Source organism: Melanaphis sacchari, unplaced genomic scaffold (genome assembly GCF_002803265.2).
Source record: "Melanaphis sacchari strain LSU unplaced genomic scaffold, SCAv2.0 Contig0_pilon_pilon, whole genome shotgun sequence".
Taxonomy (NCBI): Eukaryota; Metazoa; Arthropoda; class Insecta; order Hemiptera; family Aphididae; genus Melanaphis; species Melanaphis sacchari.
Genome location: NW_020270366.1, coordinates 3,439,587 through 3,458,013, shown reverse-complemented (window position 1 = coordinate 3,458,013; position 18,427 = coordinate 3,439,587). Strand labels below are relative to the sequence as shown.

The window sequence follows — 18,427 nt, the reverse complement described above, 5'->3', positions numbered from 1 at the left end:
ATTGCACTCAACCGTGAAAACAGTATATTTTATAGTCTGTTTAGGTAATTAAAAATAAATTTTAATACCTGTTATACCAACTTTTCAAATAATTTCTCTTATCAACTCGTATTATTTTTAATATAATATAATTGATTAGCCCAATTTAGATCAAAGTTCATCAAATTATCGAAATAGAACTTCATTATAAACATTGACTAGATATTAGTAAAATAGTAAAATTAATTAAGGTTCTACTAAAACCTAAAAAATTTTTTAATATTTACCAAAAGTCTTAAAATGTAGGTATGTATCAGAATTCAGAGACTAATAAATTATCCATTTTTAAACAATTTATATTAAACTTTGCAAAACTGTAATGATTTTATCATAAAATTTTATTACGATTATAAATTATCATACATTCACACGTAGTCAATTTTTCATTATTATGAAAATTATTACGATTGATGGTATTAAGATTTTATAACGGTTCTATTCAAAGTAAATTCATACAATTAAGGATTAAAAATATCAAAATAAAAATATTTAGTATAGATTCATTCGATAGGCACTGTTACAAAGAGTGGGCTAACCCAAATTATCATTCTAGTCATATTGGAAATTCATTAAAACCCCTTGGATTGGACCACATTCTGCAAAATTATACTTCATTAAATTTATTTAATCGTAATTCATTTATTATTTAAATCTGAATTCAATACAAAAAATAAAATTAAACCAAGATATATTGTAAAAGTATGATAAATGTTAAGGACCGTAAAATTGAGGATATCCGAATGTGTTTTTACCTTTTTCATAGCCCAAGTGCGTCCTTGGTTCACAGCTATAGGTGCCTAAAAATAATCGAATAAACCTTTCAAGATACCTATAGGTTTGACGATCGAATATGGTGGTTCACTAGAAACAGAGGAGAATTTGCATTTCAATTTCGATAATAACTTTATTCAGCACGACTACAATACTTACTCCGTTACGGTCAATAAGTGCTAGTGAGCTTGCGTGCGAAGTAGTGCCGTAATATTTTATAAAATAATATGATCAAAATTTTGAAAAACTTCATTACCAGATAACATGGTAAGCCAACACGGTAAGTAAATAAAATTAAAATTCCATAAAATATTAAAAATGATGTAAGGCGATAGAATTGTACCAACAAAAATTATAAATCGTATTTGAATTATTTGAAAACCAATGAAAGTGGAGATAGGTACTAATGTTATATTGTTTTACCGAATATATATTTACCGATCTTGAATTAGCTATTTATTTTGGTGCATTAACATTTTGGTAAACTATAACTATTAAAGAATTTTGCTTTTATTTAGGGCAGGTTTGGTGGCGTCATATTTAAAATCTGGGGTTGAGTAGATATAGATGATTATCGTAACCAAACTGAGATAGGTTAATTTTTTAAAAATTTAATTGGATTATCTTAATGAAATGGAGAAGATGTAGAGAAATGTTTTGTCGAAGATTTTATATTTATGTAATGCCGAAACATCAAAAACCCAACGAATTTATGGATTATTTAATTGAAAATTATGTATAGATTCTAGAGCAAAATTTCTTATTTCTAGATGGGCTGATATAAATAGTAGTTATCAGTTATGAAAGGACAACAAATACTTGTGAAAGTTTTCATTAAAAGTATAATTTGTTATTTTAAACACACCACCCAGATATGACTGATACGAGTATATATACATTTTCGAAAATGTTAAAAAAAAATTTAAATCAACACCAAAATAGTTATCTGAACGGTCACACAAACAAGTAACAAAAAAAAAAAAAAAAACCAAAAAGAACTACAAGCAAAAAAATGTTATACATTGAAGGCTATATAAATCAATTTCAAAATAATAATTAATAAAATATAAAAACTAGATTTTGTCAAAAGAATGGTATTTAAACACTAGCCTATAATCTATATAGCCATATAGGTATACTAAAAAAAAATCATTTAAAATAATTAGTCTGCTCGTCCAAATTTAAGGGTGCTAAGATAAAATATATTATTATAAAGAAGAGTCACAAAATATTTTTTTGATGTAGGCCAATTCACCTCCTCATGGTGCATCCTGAGTAACTCTAAATGAACTAAGATGCACAGGGTTATATCAAAAATATGATTTTTTTTCTTGGAACGCACTCGGAGCGTTAAAAAATGATAATTTTGAAACGCACTTGTGAAACTGCCGTAAAATCATATAAGGCGAGCCACAGGTTGACCACCCCAGTTACTAGTCCATATTTAAAAACAATGAAAAAAACAATGGTTACCAAAAGTTTCTTTTAATTATGTATGAAATTAAAGTTTATTGCTTTATGTTTATATAATATAAATTATAAATAGGTAGGTACTTTAAAAACTGGAAATTTTCCAGACTTGTTTAAACTAAAATACATCAATGCAAATAGATTGTTGTTGCACTATCCAGTGGTGAAATTGGGAGTGCTAAGCATACCCAAGCCCCCCCCCAAATTGCGCCTATGAACTATAATTTTACCCACTGAATGAACTAATTTCAAATTTTATTTTCATTCCAATATCCTTGTTTCTGTAAAAATGTAAAAACTAAAAACATCTCTAATTATTATACTTGTACCAAAAATTATTTCTTCTAATAACTATTTTTTCACACAACATTTGTGTGATTTGTTTCAAAAATCATTTTGTTCCACACTTTTCTCCGTTATCTATTCTGTGATAACATCATAACAATATCATTTTAAATATTATCAATTATCCTTTAATGATTAAAGTTCATAGAACTTTTTTCATAATAAAATAAATACTAAAAGTTAAAAATATTTTTTCTAGAAAAAGCGGATTTCCAACTGTCAAAATATTATTTTAATTTCAAACATTTTCAATTGTTTAGTCTATGAGTTTTATGATGGAAAAAATTACGTTTTGTAAAAACTGGTCATTTTTGAAAACGTTTACAAGAAACCACAGTTCAAAAGAATGGCTATTACGACAAAAAACTGATCCATATGTCGAAAAAGCCAAAATAAAAAGTTATAGGTATTGTAGATGAAGCTTAATTATTATTTATTTTTTTAATTGTACAGTATATTATTTAATTGCTCATACTAGTTAAATGTAATTATCATTCACAAAATAAACAAACATAATAATGCTACATAAAAACAATAAGATAATTGTCTTACATTTTTAATACAGATGTAGAAGTGCGTTCAAACTATTGCAAATGGATGATAGATTTTCTATATTGAAACCAGGCCAGTGTGTAATAGATATCGGTGCAGCTCCAGGTAGTTGGTCACAAGTAGCTGCATCTAAAATTAATTCAACTTCTACTAGTAAGTTTTTTTTAAGATTTATACTATATACTCTAATATTATTTAGTAACAATTAATTTATTAGTTAAATTATTATACATTTGTTACCTACCATCAATGTTTGCTCAGTTACCATTAATAATTTATATAATATAATATATAAGTATAGCATCTGTTAAATATTCTTTCTACATAATAAATTAATTGTTTAACCACATCAATGTTCAAATTGCTGCTGATGTTGAAATTTGGATTATAATTTGAAAATATCTTTTTTTTGTTAAATCAAGAATTGGCTATCTTCTTGATGTTGATATTTTAATAAGTCAGTTGATCTGTATGATTTAATATTATACTTATTTTTTACTCGTTTCCAAAACATTTTGATGGTTTGTGTTTCAGCCCTGTTTCCTGTAATCTTGGTTATGCGTAATTCTCGTTCTTTTAAATATTGTGCACACATATCTTTATTTCCAAGTATGTGCCAATAAAAATAACTCGTAGTTAAAAAACTCATCTTAAATTTTAAAAATAACACTTAAACTGACTTGAAATATGTTAAAATATTAACTAAATTATTTGTTGCACATTCTTAAAAATCATTACTAGTATGATATACATTGATAGATAACGTTCTTATTATAGATAGCTGCATACTATACAACAAAATATGTAGTAGATAGCATACTAAACAATTATTAAATATTATAGTTGTAATAAAAATGAGATAGATAATTCTCTTTTAAAATTTGCTTTTGTAATTTTTACTATCAATAATTCATTATGTTTAATTAAATTAACATGTACATTTTGTTTATCTTACTAGATAGTGAAATTCCAACAGGCTTACTGATTGGTATTGATCTTCAACAAATGTATCCGATAGAAGGAGTAACATTATTAGGAAATTCTGATTTCACATCTCCTAAAACTTGGCAAAAAATAAAAGAATTATTAAATGGTCGTCCAATAGATGTTGTTTTAAGTGATATGGCACCTAACGCTTCAGGAGTAAAACATTTAGATCATGATTTAATCATAAAATTAGCCTATTCAGTAGTTAAGTAAGTAATTGAAATAATTACAATAGTAATGAAAAACATAAAATAAATTAAAGGTACCATTTATAATTTACAGATTTGCTGTTTTAAATTCAAATGTTGGTGCAACGTGTTTAATTAAAATTTTAGATGGTAATCAAAATTCAGAGCTTGAAAATACTTTATTAAAATTTTATTCAAATGTAAAATTTGTAAAACCTGAAGCTAGTCGATCAGATTCAGCAGAAAAATATTTACTTGCTCGTGGATTTAAAGGACTTAAACAAAGTTAACTTCTGTATATGTTATATGTCTATAAATAATATGTAATAAACATGTATGTATAAATGTAATATAATATTTTCTTTAAAACATAGTTTTAAAATATACTTTTTAAGAAAACAATGCATGTGTTTTGTCCATCTTACAAATGTACAAAATATGAAATTTAAGTACAGCAGAACCAATTTTATGTTCACTTAAATATTTGCCTGAATTAACTTATTATCAAACTTATAGGTCAGAAAATGATTAGTGTTTAGTGTCTGCCTTATTTTTATCAATATCTTAATATTCCAGTATTTTTAATTTTCACACATCTTGCTTAAAAATAATTATATCGAAATAAGCTGTTGCTAAGCATAGAAAATGTTATTACGTTTAGGTTTAAAAATAAGTGAATTCATTAAATATTTTATACTGAAACCATAAAATCTAAAAAAATAAATAATGGTAATTATTTTTATAAATATTTTATGTTAAAATTAGGATGAAATTATTTATTAAAACAATAAATAACGTTGTTAATTATTTAAAATTGTTATTCGTGGAAACTTGAATTTTTATTTATTTTATATTATTATGAATTTTACTTTAACCAATTACATTTTTTGATTTGTTTTAAAATATTACTATTACTAATTACCTAAATAATAAATACTATATTTTTGAAAAAAAATAATATCAGCCTACTTTAATACTAAAACTAAAATAAATTACTTACTTATAAAACTATATTATTCTATTGGTAATAGACAAAGATAACATAAAAATGAATCAAGATGTTTATAATATTAAGCCGATTATAAATATTAAACTGTTAAATTCTTTTTTAACTAAAAAAAAACGGAAGAAAATTTTAAATGAGTTAATATCTGTGCAAATATTTTCTATAAGTTATTAAATAAATATAATTAATTTAAGTACACTAAAAGAAAAAAAATACCATATAAATTAACATAAAATAAAATCAGGGATAACAGCTAATTTAATAACATCAGTTAGAAGAAGGGATAAACTTAGTAAAAGTACAATAAATAGATAACATTGAATTGGTCCCGTAATTACTTTTGGGTTATAAAGGCTATAAGAAATAAACAATCATAATGTAAAATTATCAACTGATAGTTATTTTTAAATTTGCATCACACTTATATTTGAATAGTTAAATATATTATTATAGCACGTCGCTTATTCATATTCTATAACAGTGGACAATTAACATTGAAAACGAATAGTGATGTACTGATGTAAATTGTGGGGAGTCTTGATGTATAATTATATCAAGGAACGAGTGCTTCGAATTTTATTTTTTCTACGTTCATTTGATAATTTTACAGCAATGTGCTAATAATGTATTTTAATTGAGATTTTGATATGGCTTTCAATTTGAATTATTGTTTGTTGTTGTTGATTATAAGTACTATAATGTCAGTAACAATTATAATTGCTAAACGGATAACGTTGAATTGAGTCCCAAATATTGAATTGAGTCCCGAATATTGAATTGAGTCCCGATTATTTAATTGAGTCCCGATTATTGAATTGAGTCCCGAATATTGAATTGAGTACCGCAAATACTTTTGGGTTATCGGGGTTGAGTCCGACCAATATTGAATATTGTTAAATGTTAGATTATTCGAGTTGAGTCTCTTTCTCTAATTTTAATAATAAGTAGGTATAAATAGTTAATTAATTAAAAAATATTAAAAATATTAATGAATAAAAGATATTTTTACCAAGAGAATAATTATTTATCGACAGGTATTGAAAGTAATAATTTGTAAATTTCAAGTACATACTTATTTAATTATTTTTGGAAATATAATAAAATATTAAAAATTGTTTGAGGAAAAATAATTATTTTATGTGTGATTTTACGGTCCATTATTCACTTGTAATAATTTAATAATTAAGTATTAACTAATTGTGTGTCACCACGGTATAGGTAGTTATGACATTTTATCGATATGAACTCAATGCAAAGATATTAAGATAACAAGCTGGACTCAATTCAATTTCACCGGTTTTAATTTTTTTTCTTATCCCATTACCAACATTATGTATTATAAAGTGTAATAATGTAAAAATGTATTAATAAATAATTGTAATATACTCGCCCTACTCTTACCACAAGCTATTGCTTGTAGGCAGTAGGTATCAACTTGTGTAAATATCAAAAGTAAATATATTGTTATGAAGTCGAAATTGGAATAAAAAAATAAATATCACAAAAATATATACTTAGTGATATGGACTGACAAACCATCTCCGTGCAGAATCGTTTTTCATATATTATGTACGTTGATAAACCATTAAATTCAAACTTAACAGATCTATAATAGTGACTCACTCGACACCTAATATACAGAAGAGTGGTAATTACTTTGCTAATTTTCTTTTTCTCGGTGCTTATAAAAACCACTGAGATTTTACTTCAGACACAAAATATCAACTATATTCATTTTCCTATCGGAAAATTTACTGAAGCATATTTACAGCTTCAAAATGTAACAACACAAAAATGTTAACAATTTTATGAAATTGGGTCTTCACATTAGTAGATTTTAAGTAAGTCAGGATAGATTTACAAATATATTAATACTTTATACTGAACACGATTTTTCAATAAATGTGTGACGAACAAATCTTGAAAAAATTTTCAATTTGTTGGTTACATTTAGAAATATGTATGAGTAATATTTACCTAAATTTGTTAATAACTATGTTAACTATTGGTAATACCTGTTTATAGTACCTACTAAAAATATTTTTAATTTTAGTGGTAGATGTGTTTATATTAAATATAAGGTACCTATGTAGGAGAGGGGCTCTGATATAAATGATAAATATATTGTGTTTATATGTAGTAGCTAGTATATAATAAAAACCAAGCAATAATGTTATAAGTATCCATGTCAATACAATAAGTGGAAGTTATAACTCACAGGTCTATTTTATTTAAACATTTATAACCCCTTCAAACTCCAAGTCAAAAACTGTAATTGCGCCTATAGTTACAAGACATTCCTAGGACGTTATAAAAATCTATAAGTAATTGATGTTATGGGTCTATGAGTTAAACCTATATATTCCGTTAATGGTTTTTTAATTAATTAATTAATTAACTGTAATTTCTAGTTATCAAACTGCCCTGACGGCGTACCTATATTGTTAAAAAATCGAAAGAAATTAAAAGATAGGTAGGTACCAAAACTAACGAGGATAGTTGCTATAGTTTCATATTTGTTAAATCTATGATTTATCGTTCATTGAAGTTAAATCTAATATCTAAGTAAGTAAAAAGAAGTAATTGTTATTCTATACATATATTTAATACATTTCATCAATTAAAGTAATTTCTATAATATCATTATGTCTACTTTAACGTCTTTAACATATACATTTTATCATCTTCCTAACAAAGAGCCAGTCGGACTATGCAACAAGATTGTTCAAGGATATCTTCTCAAATGGTGTGTTAAACATGGTTTAATAATAATAATAACGTTTTGTAGTTATATAATTAGTAAAAATAATGTTAAATATATATATATATATATATATATATACACCTGATTTAAACGTCCACAGTAAATACTTACTTATGTATTATAATTTCATAAACAATTATAGATTTACCTATTATACCTAAACCTTATTGACATATGATAACCACTTATGTTTAGGTACCTTAATATTTATTAAGATTTGATAAAGTTAGATAATTTGTAAAATTTTTATCTTCTATTTATGTGTTTTAATTTGAAGGACCATCATACTAACGATCGTTAAGTCATATAGTAAATTACAAAACATAATAGATATTATAATAATATGATTGATTGAAAATAGTTATTTATAGTAATAGGTACATATTATAGACGCGTTTTAAGCATTTAGGTATTTAAAATTACATAAATAATGTACGGTACCAATGTATCATCTTTTACGTGCATGTTTTTTTTTTTTTTAATTTTGTTTGATTGATACTTTAATTATTAGTTCTTATAGGCAATAGCAATATACTTAAATACTGCGTTTTACGTTTTGTCACAGGTCAATGAAGGAATGTTTACATATTAATTATTATGCGTTCAATCAAGAATTTAAATCGAACGACATTAACCAGTTTGCATTGGTTTGATATTATAATTATTATTTGTCCATAATTAATAATAATAATATGCTATTTATTTATTACAAATAGATTCAGAAAATAAATACTTACATATTCATATGTAATAAAAACAAATTAAATATACGTAATAAACATATTTATTTTAATAGGATTTTTTTCGAGATAACAACGTGGCAAAAAACTTGCAGTCAAGTTTCAATGAATTTTCAGGCAAGTATTTTACTTTTTAGTATGAAACATATACTATTTATATAAAATATTTATTAAATAACTAAATAAATCATAGTAATATAGAATTGTTCAAAATAATATATTAATATAGTTTAGAATGTTTAGATACCTATACTCGTAATTTTGTAATTTGTGGCAAGCAGATACTTCCACTTCCTCTGAAATTTTTGCGATTATACCAAATTTCCATTTTCCAACAGTAGAAATTTTTAAATTTTCTAAAATTTAAAAATAATGTAATATACTAATATACTTAAAATATAATAATACTTTTTCTTCAATTTCTTGCATTAAGTACCAACTAACATTTATTTAATATCTGTTCTGTTGTAAATAATTTTATTACATTATACAATATAGCATTATTTGGATTGCAAAGTAATAACTTAATGCTATGATATTATAAATTATAAATATATAATTATAATCACAAATTCTCATAATTTTTTTAAACAAATTTAGTACTTTTTTAAATTCTAATATAATTAATATTATTTAACGATGGGCACCTATGATTAATTTCTAAGCCATAAAATAAGTATTAGAACTTGTGTAAAAACAAATTATTTTTTATGGTTTAGATTTTGTTTTCCTCTTTACTAATTTTTTACTCACTGAGCCATTTGTGGTTACTTGCATTTTAGAACAAATTTTTTTTTTTTTTTTGGACCATTATTTAAATTAAAATCTAGTTAAAAAGAATCTCTATAATATATATTGTTATTTATGTAAGTTTGCAGACTATTATAGTCATCTGTTTCCGAGGTTCAATTCAATACTTATTTCAGTTCCATGTATACTTATGCGTTATGCAATAATTATATTATTATTAGTCTTATATCTATGCCGTATTTGTATAACCCTGTTTAAAACATATAATTATAATTTTTATTTGAAAAGAATTTATAAATCCATTTGTTATTTTAATTGTACTTATAGGAAACAATGTAGCTAAAGTTCAGACCAAATCAATTCCTTGCACTGTCACTTCAATGAAATTTTTCGATAAGCTCTTAGACCCGAATAATGGCATCGTTTGCAACAACGGCACTGGTGACGACGGTAATCACGCAATACATCAGTGTATGGAAGTATTAAAAAATGGCATATATATTTCAAATAAACTGAAAATGGTACAGTTATTATAAAGTATTTCAATTTTAAAATTTATTTTTGAGTTAGATATACTAAAAATAAAAAAACAAAATCGATTTTGTTAAAATTTTAAAAACGTAAAAATTTGTAAAAATTTGCGTAAAAATTACCACTTTTACTTAATTTTTTTGTTTTTCCCAGTTATTTTAAAAATTCTTGAAATGTTTAATTTTGACTTTTCTAAAATACAAACAAGATCTAAATTTCTATTAGAAGCCACCTTCTAAATTCAAAATCAAAGAATTTTTTTTAAAATTCTTATCATATAATCCACAAAAAAAAAAAAAAACACCATTATAATATAAATAGATACATTGCTCCTCTCAGAATCTAATACTTCACATATTTATAATACTAAGAAAAGTAAGAAACAATTCACTGTTTACGAGCTGATGCTAAAATCGGAATATTTTATAAAAATTAGTAGCCTAGTAGAAACTAGGTAGGTACCTAATAGGTACCTAGTTCAATATTTATTGTATGCTATAGCATTGATTTTACAATTTATTAGTTAGGTATCAATAAAATATTACAAAATTGATTACTTATACAGTGATCAAGTACTGTATCATGCATTTTTGCGATGTGTAGCCGTGTAGGTATTAGTTTAATTGTATAGGTACCTAATTAATAATTATTATGATTCATACACATAAAAGTATAAAATGTATGAGTAGAAACTTTTTATACTTCAACTGCTAATTACTCAGTACTCACTACCTATCTTTAATCACGGTACCACGTCTACAACACAGGTCATAGACCAGTAGACTTAAATAGTAAATATACCTATTTGGCTATTTCCTAAATAGGTAAGTGTTTTGTGTACTCGCATAAATGGTAATATGGACTATGGTATTATATTATGAATTTATGAATAAATTATTTTATTGAAAATTGATATGATTGAATTATACCCATGCATACTTCAACGTATAGATGCTGTTTGAAGATGAATGCGAAGAATATTTTTTGTACAACGAAGATGAACGCGTTGAATTCATGTTTCGGCTACTACAACATTTCTCTATCGGTGGCCAATGGTGTCAAGACGACGTAGTTATCGAACCGTACTTAGACGCAATAAAATACATTTACAAAGATCTATTAACGTGAGCAAATTCATATTATAAATCATAATAATTATAATTTATTACTCTCATAAATTTGAGGTGATTCAGGTTTTGCTTGTTTCAGTGTTGAAAAAATTCCCGGGTCTGGAATACAAGTTTCGTCCAAAATTTATCAAGTCGTCGCTTTCGATTCTAACGACATAGTTTTATTCCCAAAAGAAAGCAAACATCTCATATCTTATAGTTTTGCATATTTAGTTGTGAATCCTAAATCTCGGACTGTCGCATTACTTTTTCATAATGTCGGTGACACAATTTATACTTGATAAAGTATTCTTTATTTATTTGTTTTTGCCATTTTTTATTCACATTTTTCTAAAAATAAATTTATTTGATTTTCAATTGTGAGTTTTATTATAGTTTATAGTTGGTAAATAATTAAAAAACATTTATTACTTAATTATTCCAATAAGTAAAAAATTTATTTAGATTAAGAATTGTTATTGTATTATTAATTTTTAAGTAATGAAGTGATGTTGTAATTAATTAAATCTATCAAGAGGTTGACTCTATAGTCTATATACTTAATTAACAATTTTGTTATTAGATTACTCGTAGTAACAAATTTCTAATATTAACTAATGGGCAATGACCACTAAAATACATTAAACAGTACTCACTAGTAATGAGTCATTATACTATGACATATAAGCTTAACATACAATTGTAAAAATTAAGTTACAATTTTGTTTTGAAGAATATTTATTTCTATTCATAGAAAACTGTTAAGTTTATATATTTATAAATTAGGAATCTAATAATTATCTATCTTAAAGTCTAATATTTAATAAGACATATCATTTTTCTTGCAGCAAATATAACACCTATTTAATAGTATTACTTATTAAATGCATTTTAATGCTTAAAAATATGTTTAAAAGCTTACTCCATTAATCACAATATCATTATACTTAAATACAAATTATTGAAATAGAATACAGTTTAAAATGTGTCTAAAACTAACAAAAAATAACATATTTCTACCATCAAATAAATATATTATTTAGGACATTTGTGAATTAACTTTATTATATTAACAAATTATACTCCATAAATTTAATAACAAGTAAGAATAAAAAAACAGACAATTATTAATATTCTTAACTTATCAACTAAATTTTAAATAAAGCTTATTACTTACACATAAATACTATAGTTTTTTAGTTATGTAGACATGAGTTGAGTAATTTTGATTGATTTTAGGGTTATGAAAATGCAAAATGTATTTTCAATCAAAATGAGAAGAAAAAAACTTTAGTCTATTATTTTTTAAATTTAACAGTAAAAAAAGATCCCTACATATCAACAAAGCACTAGAGGTCAATTTTTTTTAAAAGCCATAAAAAAACACATGTATACAATTTACATAGTTTTTATAAAGTATTAGTTAAATTAGAAGAAAAAAATAATAACTAGTGTCTTGATAGAACAAATAAAAACAAAATTTGCTAATTAAATTAGACACCATGTATTAATACAAATACCATATTACATACATTTTTAAATATTTTGAGACTCGCTTTTGTGCATAATTTGATTTTATATATTGAAATATAGCATAATAACATATTAGTGTCCGGCTTGTGGTCGATGGTGTTGTTGCTCTTCGTTATCCACCAAATAAGTAAGAAAGGCAGTGAACAAAAAAATTCCAGTCAATATTCCTAGTGTGCCCGTAGATGTATAAGAGAAAAATGTGTAAAACTGAATTCTGGCATACCACAATAATGATATTATTATTGTGATTAAAGCAGATAACAATGTTGCTAAATTCCATTCACGTTGAACTGGTCCAGGTTGACGTTGACCATGACGTATCACATTTGGTAGTGGTTGCTCATTAGTATCATGATTTACAGGATCAGGGGTTTGTTGAGCATTAGTTGTAGGACGTGGCTGATGTATAAGACAGTGTACGACACAATTATCATGAAGACCACAACTACTCAGTGATGCTTCATCATCATGTAATACTTTTCCTTGAAATATTAAACGAATAATTTTATTTGATGCTAGCTCATTGGTAAAATGTCTCCTAAAATAAAAATAACAACATAATATAATAATAATTTATTCATTCATTATTCAATTGTTATACCTTTTGAAAACACCAACATTTTCTTGTAACCTGCCTTGAACTAAACGACAGTTGTCATTTAAATACTTAAGACGTATTCTTATAGAGTCTTCATATATCTGCGGTTCATTTTCAATATTATTGGTAGAATCGCTTTGACTAGATTCATTAAACTGTTCAGTTTTATTTACATCAATTTTAGAACCAGCAGGATCATCATTTTTATTTTGAGGATTATCATTGTTCAATGTTGAATTTGTTTCTATAACATCATTTAATGGAACTGTTTCTGTTGTAGATTGTTCACCTGAAACAATTTACTTAATAATTTTACTACACAACTAAAACTAAAATTATTGCAAACAAATAGAGTAAATTCTAAAACAAATAATTTTTATTAATAAATACATAAAGCAATGGTGAAGTTTATTGGTTAAAGAAATAAAGAAAAAACCTTTTCTTAAATCAAAAACTTAATTATTAAAAGTTAGTTATCAATAATAATTAATATTATATTGTATAGTTGTATCTGTAAAATGTCTATTATTAAAAACCTAGTATGAATAATTAAAATTATCAATATACACATAATAACAGTAAATTTGTAATTCTTAAAAGTACTGATTAATTATGTATCAGTCATAAGCCATTAACAATCAATCAATTTTTTGAGGATATTAGTTTACTCTTTAGATATCTTCTATACTTAAATACAACGTAAATAATTAAAAACCTAACCAAAGTATTTTTAAAGTGTTTTAAAAATAAGAATTAAGTAATAAATATAAATAAGTATTCATTATGTTAATTCTTGTTTTATTTTTAAAATAATTATAAGTCTATATATATATATATATATATCAAAAAATAAAATAATTTGATCTAAGAAACAAGATAAGTTGTAATTTTCTAGAGGGATAGCTTTATTAAGAGTATTATGCCGACATAAGTTTTGTAATAATATACATTATACTTACTTATAGATGAATTAGGAATTACAGGCGCAACTCTTGTAGCATCATGGTGTCTTCGTCTTGTACGCCTTTCCAAAATGAAAACAGCACCACGGAATATTTGCATTTCGGCCACTTGAGTAGACATCCATAGTAAAACGATTAACACAACAACAAATAATATGCCAAAAAACTGAATAACTTCATCACCAAATCCTTCCACTAATGCCATATCTACATAATTATAAATTAACAGAAATGAACACTGCAGTCTGCATTTATCATCAACGGTATGCAAATTACTTACTGTTATATTTTACTTGAGAATTACAATTCTTCAGTTTTTCTTATTCATTTACATGATTATTGTGTTAACACCAAATACAACTACCAAGGTAGTGCTTCATTATTATAACATCAAGTATCAACATTCACAATCTTTATTTTATTATTATTGGATTATAAAATTTCAAGGTTGTTGAAATATTATAGAGTTGTTAATAATTATGGTGAAACGAATTAACTTTTGAGTAAACTATGAGACATTAAATTAGTTTTAGCCCTTGAAATCGAAGGCCAAATTTATAATTTTAATTCAATCTTAATCTCGATGACAACTATGGAGTATAAACTATTAAGCGACTTGCAACTATTAGCCTATTTTTCCAATTTATTAAATTAATAAAAAAAAAAAAGTACATTCATAAATTTATTATTGATAATATAAACATATGACAAGTGACAACTAAACCTAATACTATACAAGAATAAGTAAACAATTATCACCCGTACTACTGACGCTATCTCGTATCCTCGTATGCAACTTCTAAATGAAAAGAATTGGCGTTATATCTATGTATTATGTGGTAGGTATTGGTTAAATGAGTGAATGTCGAATGGTAATGGTGGAAACTAGAAAAAAATATAAAATGTCCAAAAAAAATAACAAAGGATAAATGGTTTTTATGCGAAGGTAATAGATATATTGTTGAAACTATAGTAAATTTAAAATTCAAAATATATTCATAGTGTATTAGTGTATGTCACGAATTAAAGAGTTAGAAGTCTTTAAGGGGTATAAAGTACAAATACACCTTGAATAATTGGTAAACTTTTTTTTTATAGTGGATTTAAATGATAACTGATCACAGTTGCTTAATGCTTTCTGCAATTATAAAAGTCCAGTAGTGTAGTATATCTATTATCTGCATCCGTGATTGTCATAAGTAACAACTAAATCACAATTTAAGATGATATCTTAGTCTCAGATAATATTACTAATATTAGTATTATTGAGCTCTTAGTAAACTAACAGAACTAGTAATAACTGATAAATAACAATTATTAATTTCCAAATTGCTAATAACTTTATTTTATAGGCAGCTTTTTATTCAAGTTATTTCAACGATAAAAAAAAATAATTTTTAAGCATTTGACCAAAACTTTAATTACCTTTCTAATCAATTGTTACAATATCATTTTTAATAGAAATAGGTACTAGTGGTACCTAATATACGAATACATAGTTTGAAAATGTTGATAGATTCACAATTTATTTCATAAACCATAATCAGATTAGAGTAGGACTATAATATAATTAGTTAATATTAGTATAGACCAGTAGCGTATCTAGGATTTTTTTCACGGAAGGCCGAAAGTGGATATAAAGATCATTTGATAATTTGTATAAATGGAGCAACAAAAATGGAATGTCTTTAAATATTGATAAATGATCCATTAAGTCCTATTTTTATAATAGAAACACTCTTTAATTTTAGTCTATTTAGCGTCTAAAATAGTTTTCTAAAATTTTGATTTTTAAGTGTAATTTTGAAAGATTTCCTCATTCAGGATATATTATTATAGGTATTTTTATTTTAAATAGTTTTATTAAATAAAAGATTTCATATGTTACATTTAAATTTTCGCTTCAAGACTTTAAATGACTGCATAATTTAATAGATTGCCACAAGTTTTTAGAACGAATACACTTCAGAGTAACTTTATTTAATTCATAAAGTATATGTCCATTTTATCTATCTAAGATCAATACAAATTATACATTCAATTATCCTGCTAATGTATTAATGTCTACTGGAAACTTTTTAATTACTTAGACATATTTGTATAACCCTAGAAAAGTTAAATAAATATTTTTTAGATAAGTACCTAGGTAATTGTTAAACTTATCATGTATCTCTCTATTATATGTATTATCTATCATTTTATTCCTATTAATTATTATTACATTATGTAACACAATTCCACATGACGTACTGTTATTGTTATATGTTTGAAATTGAAATTTTATTTTGTAAAATAAATAAATATCTGTTATCAAATTATCAATTTATAATTGATAAAATGTATACGTATCTAATATAATTATTATTGACTTTAATATCATTAATTTTCGTTCATAATGTTCAATTTTCATATAATTATCAAAATATTGTTTAAAAAAATAAATATAAAAATTACCTCTGGGGGAATGAATCCACCCATCACCATATGTAGATACGCCGTTGGTAAGATCACAGGCTAAGATATGAAAGATCATAAATTCATAAATATTAAGAAAAGGTAATTTTTAATGGTTTAATGGTAACATAATATATCAAATCGCATGATAGAAAAAACATTTTGAGTAGCTATATAGTATACACTGAGCGGTATTCACCTGCATATAATATTAATTAATAAAATAGACCACTATAGTCTATAAAATAATTAATATACAATTATGAGAGTATATTGCTTTAAAAAAAAAACAATAGATTTATCTCAGGGATAGATGAAAGCTTTATATTTTTTTTAAATGAAAAGTATTAAAGGAGATAGCTCTACCGTCGATAATAACCGTAATCAGAGTAAAAATCAAAACCAGTATGGGCAGATGGTTTAGCACGGTGATATTAAATTGAGTCCATGCTACTTTTATGTGTTTGAATTAAGTCCAGCTTGTTATCATAATATCTTTGAAATGAATCCATGCAAATAAAATGTTATAACTATCTAGATAGCTGGTGACGACTTTGAACCTTGCACATCATATGATACCGGATACGCAACGATAATGGAGTCAGTGGTATATACTCATTATACTCGTTCAAAATCAACTAGTCATACCGAACACTTCTTAAACACACAATTAGTTAATAATTAATTATTAAATTATTACAAGTGAATAATGAACCGTAAAATCACACATAAAATAATTATTTTTCCTCAAACAATTTTTAATATTTTATTATATTTCCAAAAATAATAAAATAAGTATGTACTTGAAATTTCCAAATTATTACTTTCAATACCTATATTATGATAACATTTTCAACAAATTTTAACTCTTTTTAAAATATTAATAGGTATGACAAATTTTCAATTTTTTTCAGTATTTTTTTATAGCTGTCGATAAATAATTATTCTCTTGGTAAAAATATCTTTTATTCATTAATATTTTTAATATTTTTTAATTAATTAACTATTTATACCTACTTATTATTAAAATTAGAGAAAGAGACTCAACTTGAATAATCTAACATTTAACAATATTCAATATTGGTCGGACTCAACCCCGATAACCCAAAAGTATTTGCGGTACTCAATTCAATAATCGGGACTCAATTCAATATTCGGGACTCAATTCAATAATCGGGACTCGATTCAATATTCGGGACTCAATTCAATATTCGGGACTCAATTAAATAATCGGGACTCAATTCAATATTTGGGACTCAATTCAACGTTATCCGTTTAGCAATTATAATTGTTACTGACATTATAGTACTTATAATCAACAACAACAAACAATAATTCAAATTGAAAGCCATATCAAAATCTCAATTAAAATACATTATTAGCACATTGCTGTAAAATTATCAAATGAACGTAGAAAAAAATAAAATTCGAAGCACTCGTTCCTTGATATAATTATACATCAAGACTCCCCACAATTTACATCAGTACATCACTATTCGTTTTCAATGTTAATTGTCCACTGTTATAGAATATGAATAAGCGACGTGCTATAATAATATATTTAACTATTCAAATATAAGTGTGATGCAAATTTAAAAATAATAACAATACAGATAACTATCAGTTGA

The 18,427-nt window shown here is 24.8% G+C and overlaps 3 protein-coding genes across 4 annotated transcripts; 2 read left to right on the top strand and 1 right to left on the bottom strand.

The window, feature by feature from the left end:
• The first annotated feature begins 2,805 nt into the window (after positions 1-2,805).
• LOC112595231 (rRNA methyltransferase 2, mitochondrial) lies at positions 2,806-4,721 on the top strand. Its single transcript, XM_025340371.1, has 4 exons — positions 2,806-3,031; positions 3,191-3,330; positions 4,136-4,373; positions 4,447-4,721. The coding sequence occupies exons 1-4, from the start codon at positions 2,889-2,891 to the stop codon at positions 4,640-4,642; spliced, it is 717 nt and encodes a 238-aa protein (XP_025196156.1). The 5' UTR covers positions 2,806-2,888; the 3' UTR covers positions 4,643-4,721.
• A 3,249-nt stretch (positions 4,722-7,970) lies between these two features.
• Positions 7,971-11,577, top strand: LOC112597471 (uncharacterized protein C11orf70 homolog). 2 transcript variants are annotated; one of them, XM_025343538.1, is made up of 6 exons: positions 7,971-8,104; positions 8,688-8,769; positions 8,919-8,979; positions 9,940-10,133; positions 11,095-11,267; positions 11,353-11,577. In XM_025343538.1, the coding sequence occupies exons 1-6, from the start codon at positions 8,004-8,006 to the stop codon at positions 11,552-11,554; spliced, it is 813 nt and encodes a 270-aa protein (XP_025199323.1). In that variant the 5' UTR covers positions 7,971-8,003; the 3' UTR covers positions 11,555-11,577. The 2 variants fall into 2 exon arrangements, with proteins under 2 accessions (XP_025199323.1, XP_025199331.1); XM_025343546.1 differs by lacking the exon at positions 8,688-8,769 and having other exon boundaries at positions 7,992-8,104.
• Positions 11,578-12,732: 1,155 nt separating this feature from the next.
• On the bottom strand, positions 12,733-15,021 carry LOC112592559 (transmembrane and ubiquitin-like domain-containing protein 1). Its single transcript, XM_025336669.1, has 4 exons — positions 14,626-15,021; positions 14,343-14,552; positions 13,387-13,672; positions 12,733-13,323 (listed from the first exon to the last, which is right to left on the bottom strand). The coding sequence occupies exons 2-4, from the start codon at positions 14,548-14,550 to the stop codon at positions 12,858-12,860; spliced, it is 960 nt and encodes a 319-aa protein (XP_025192454.1). The 5' UTR covers positions 14,551-14,552; positions 14,626-15,021; the 3' UTR covers positions 12,733-12,857.
• Positions 15,022-18,427: the final 3,406 nt, after the last annotated feature.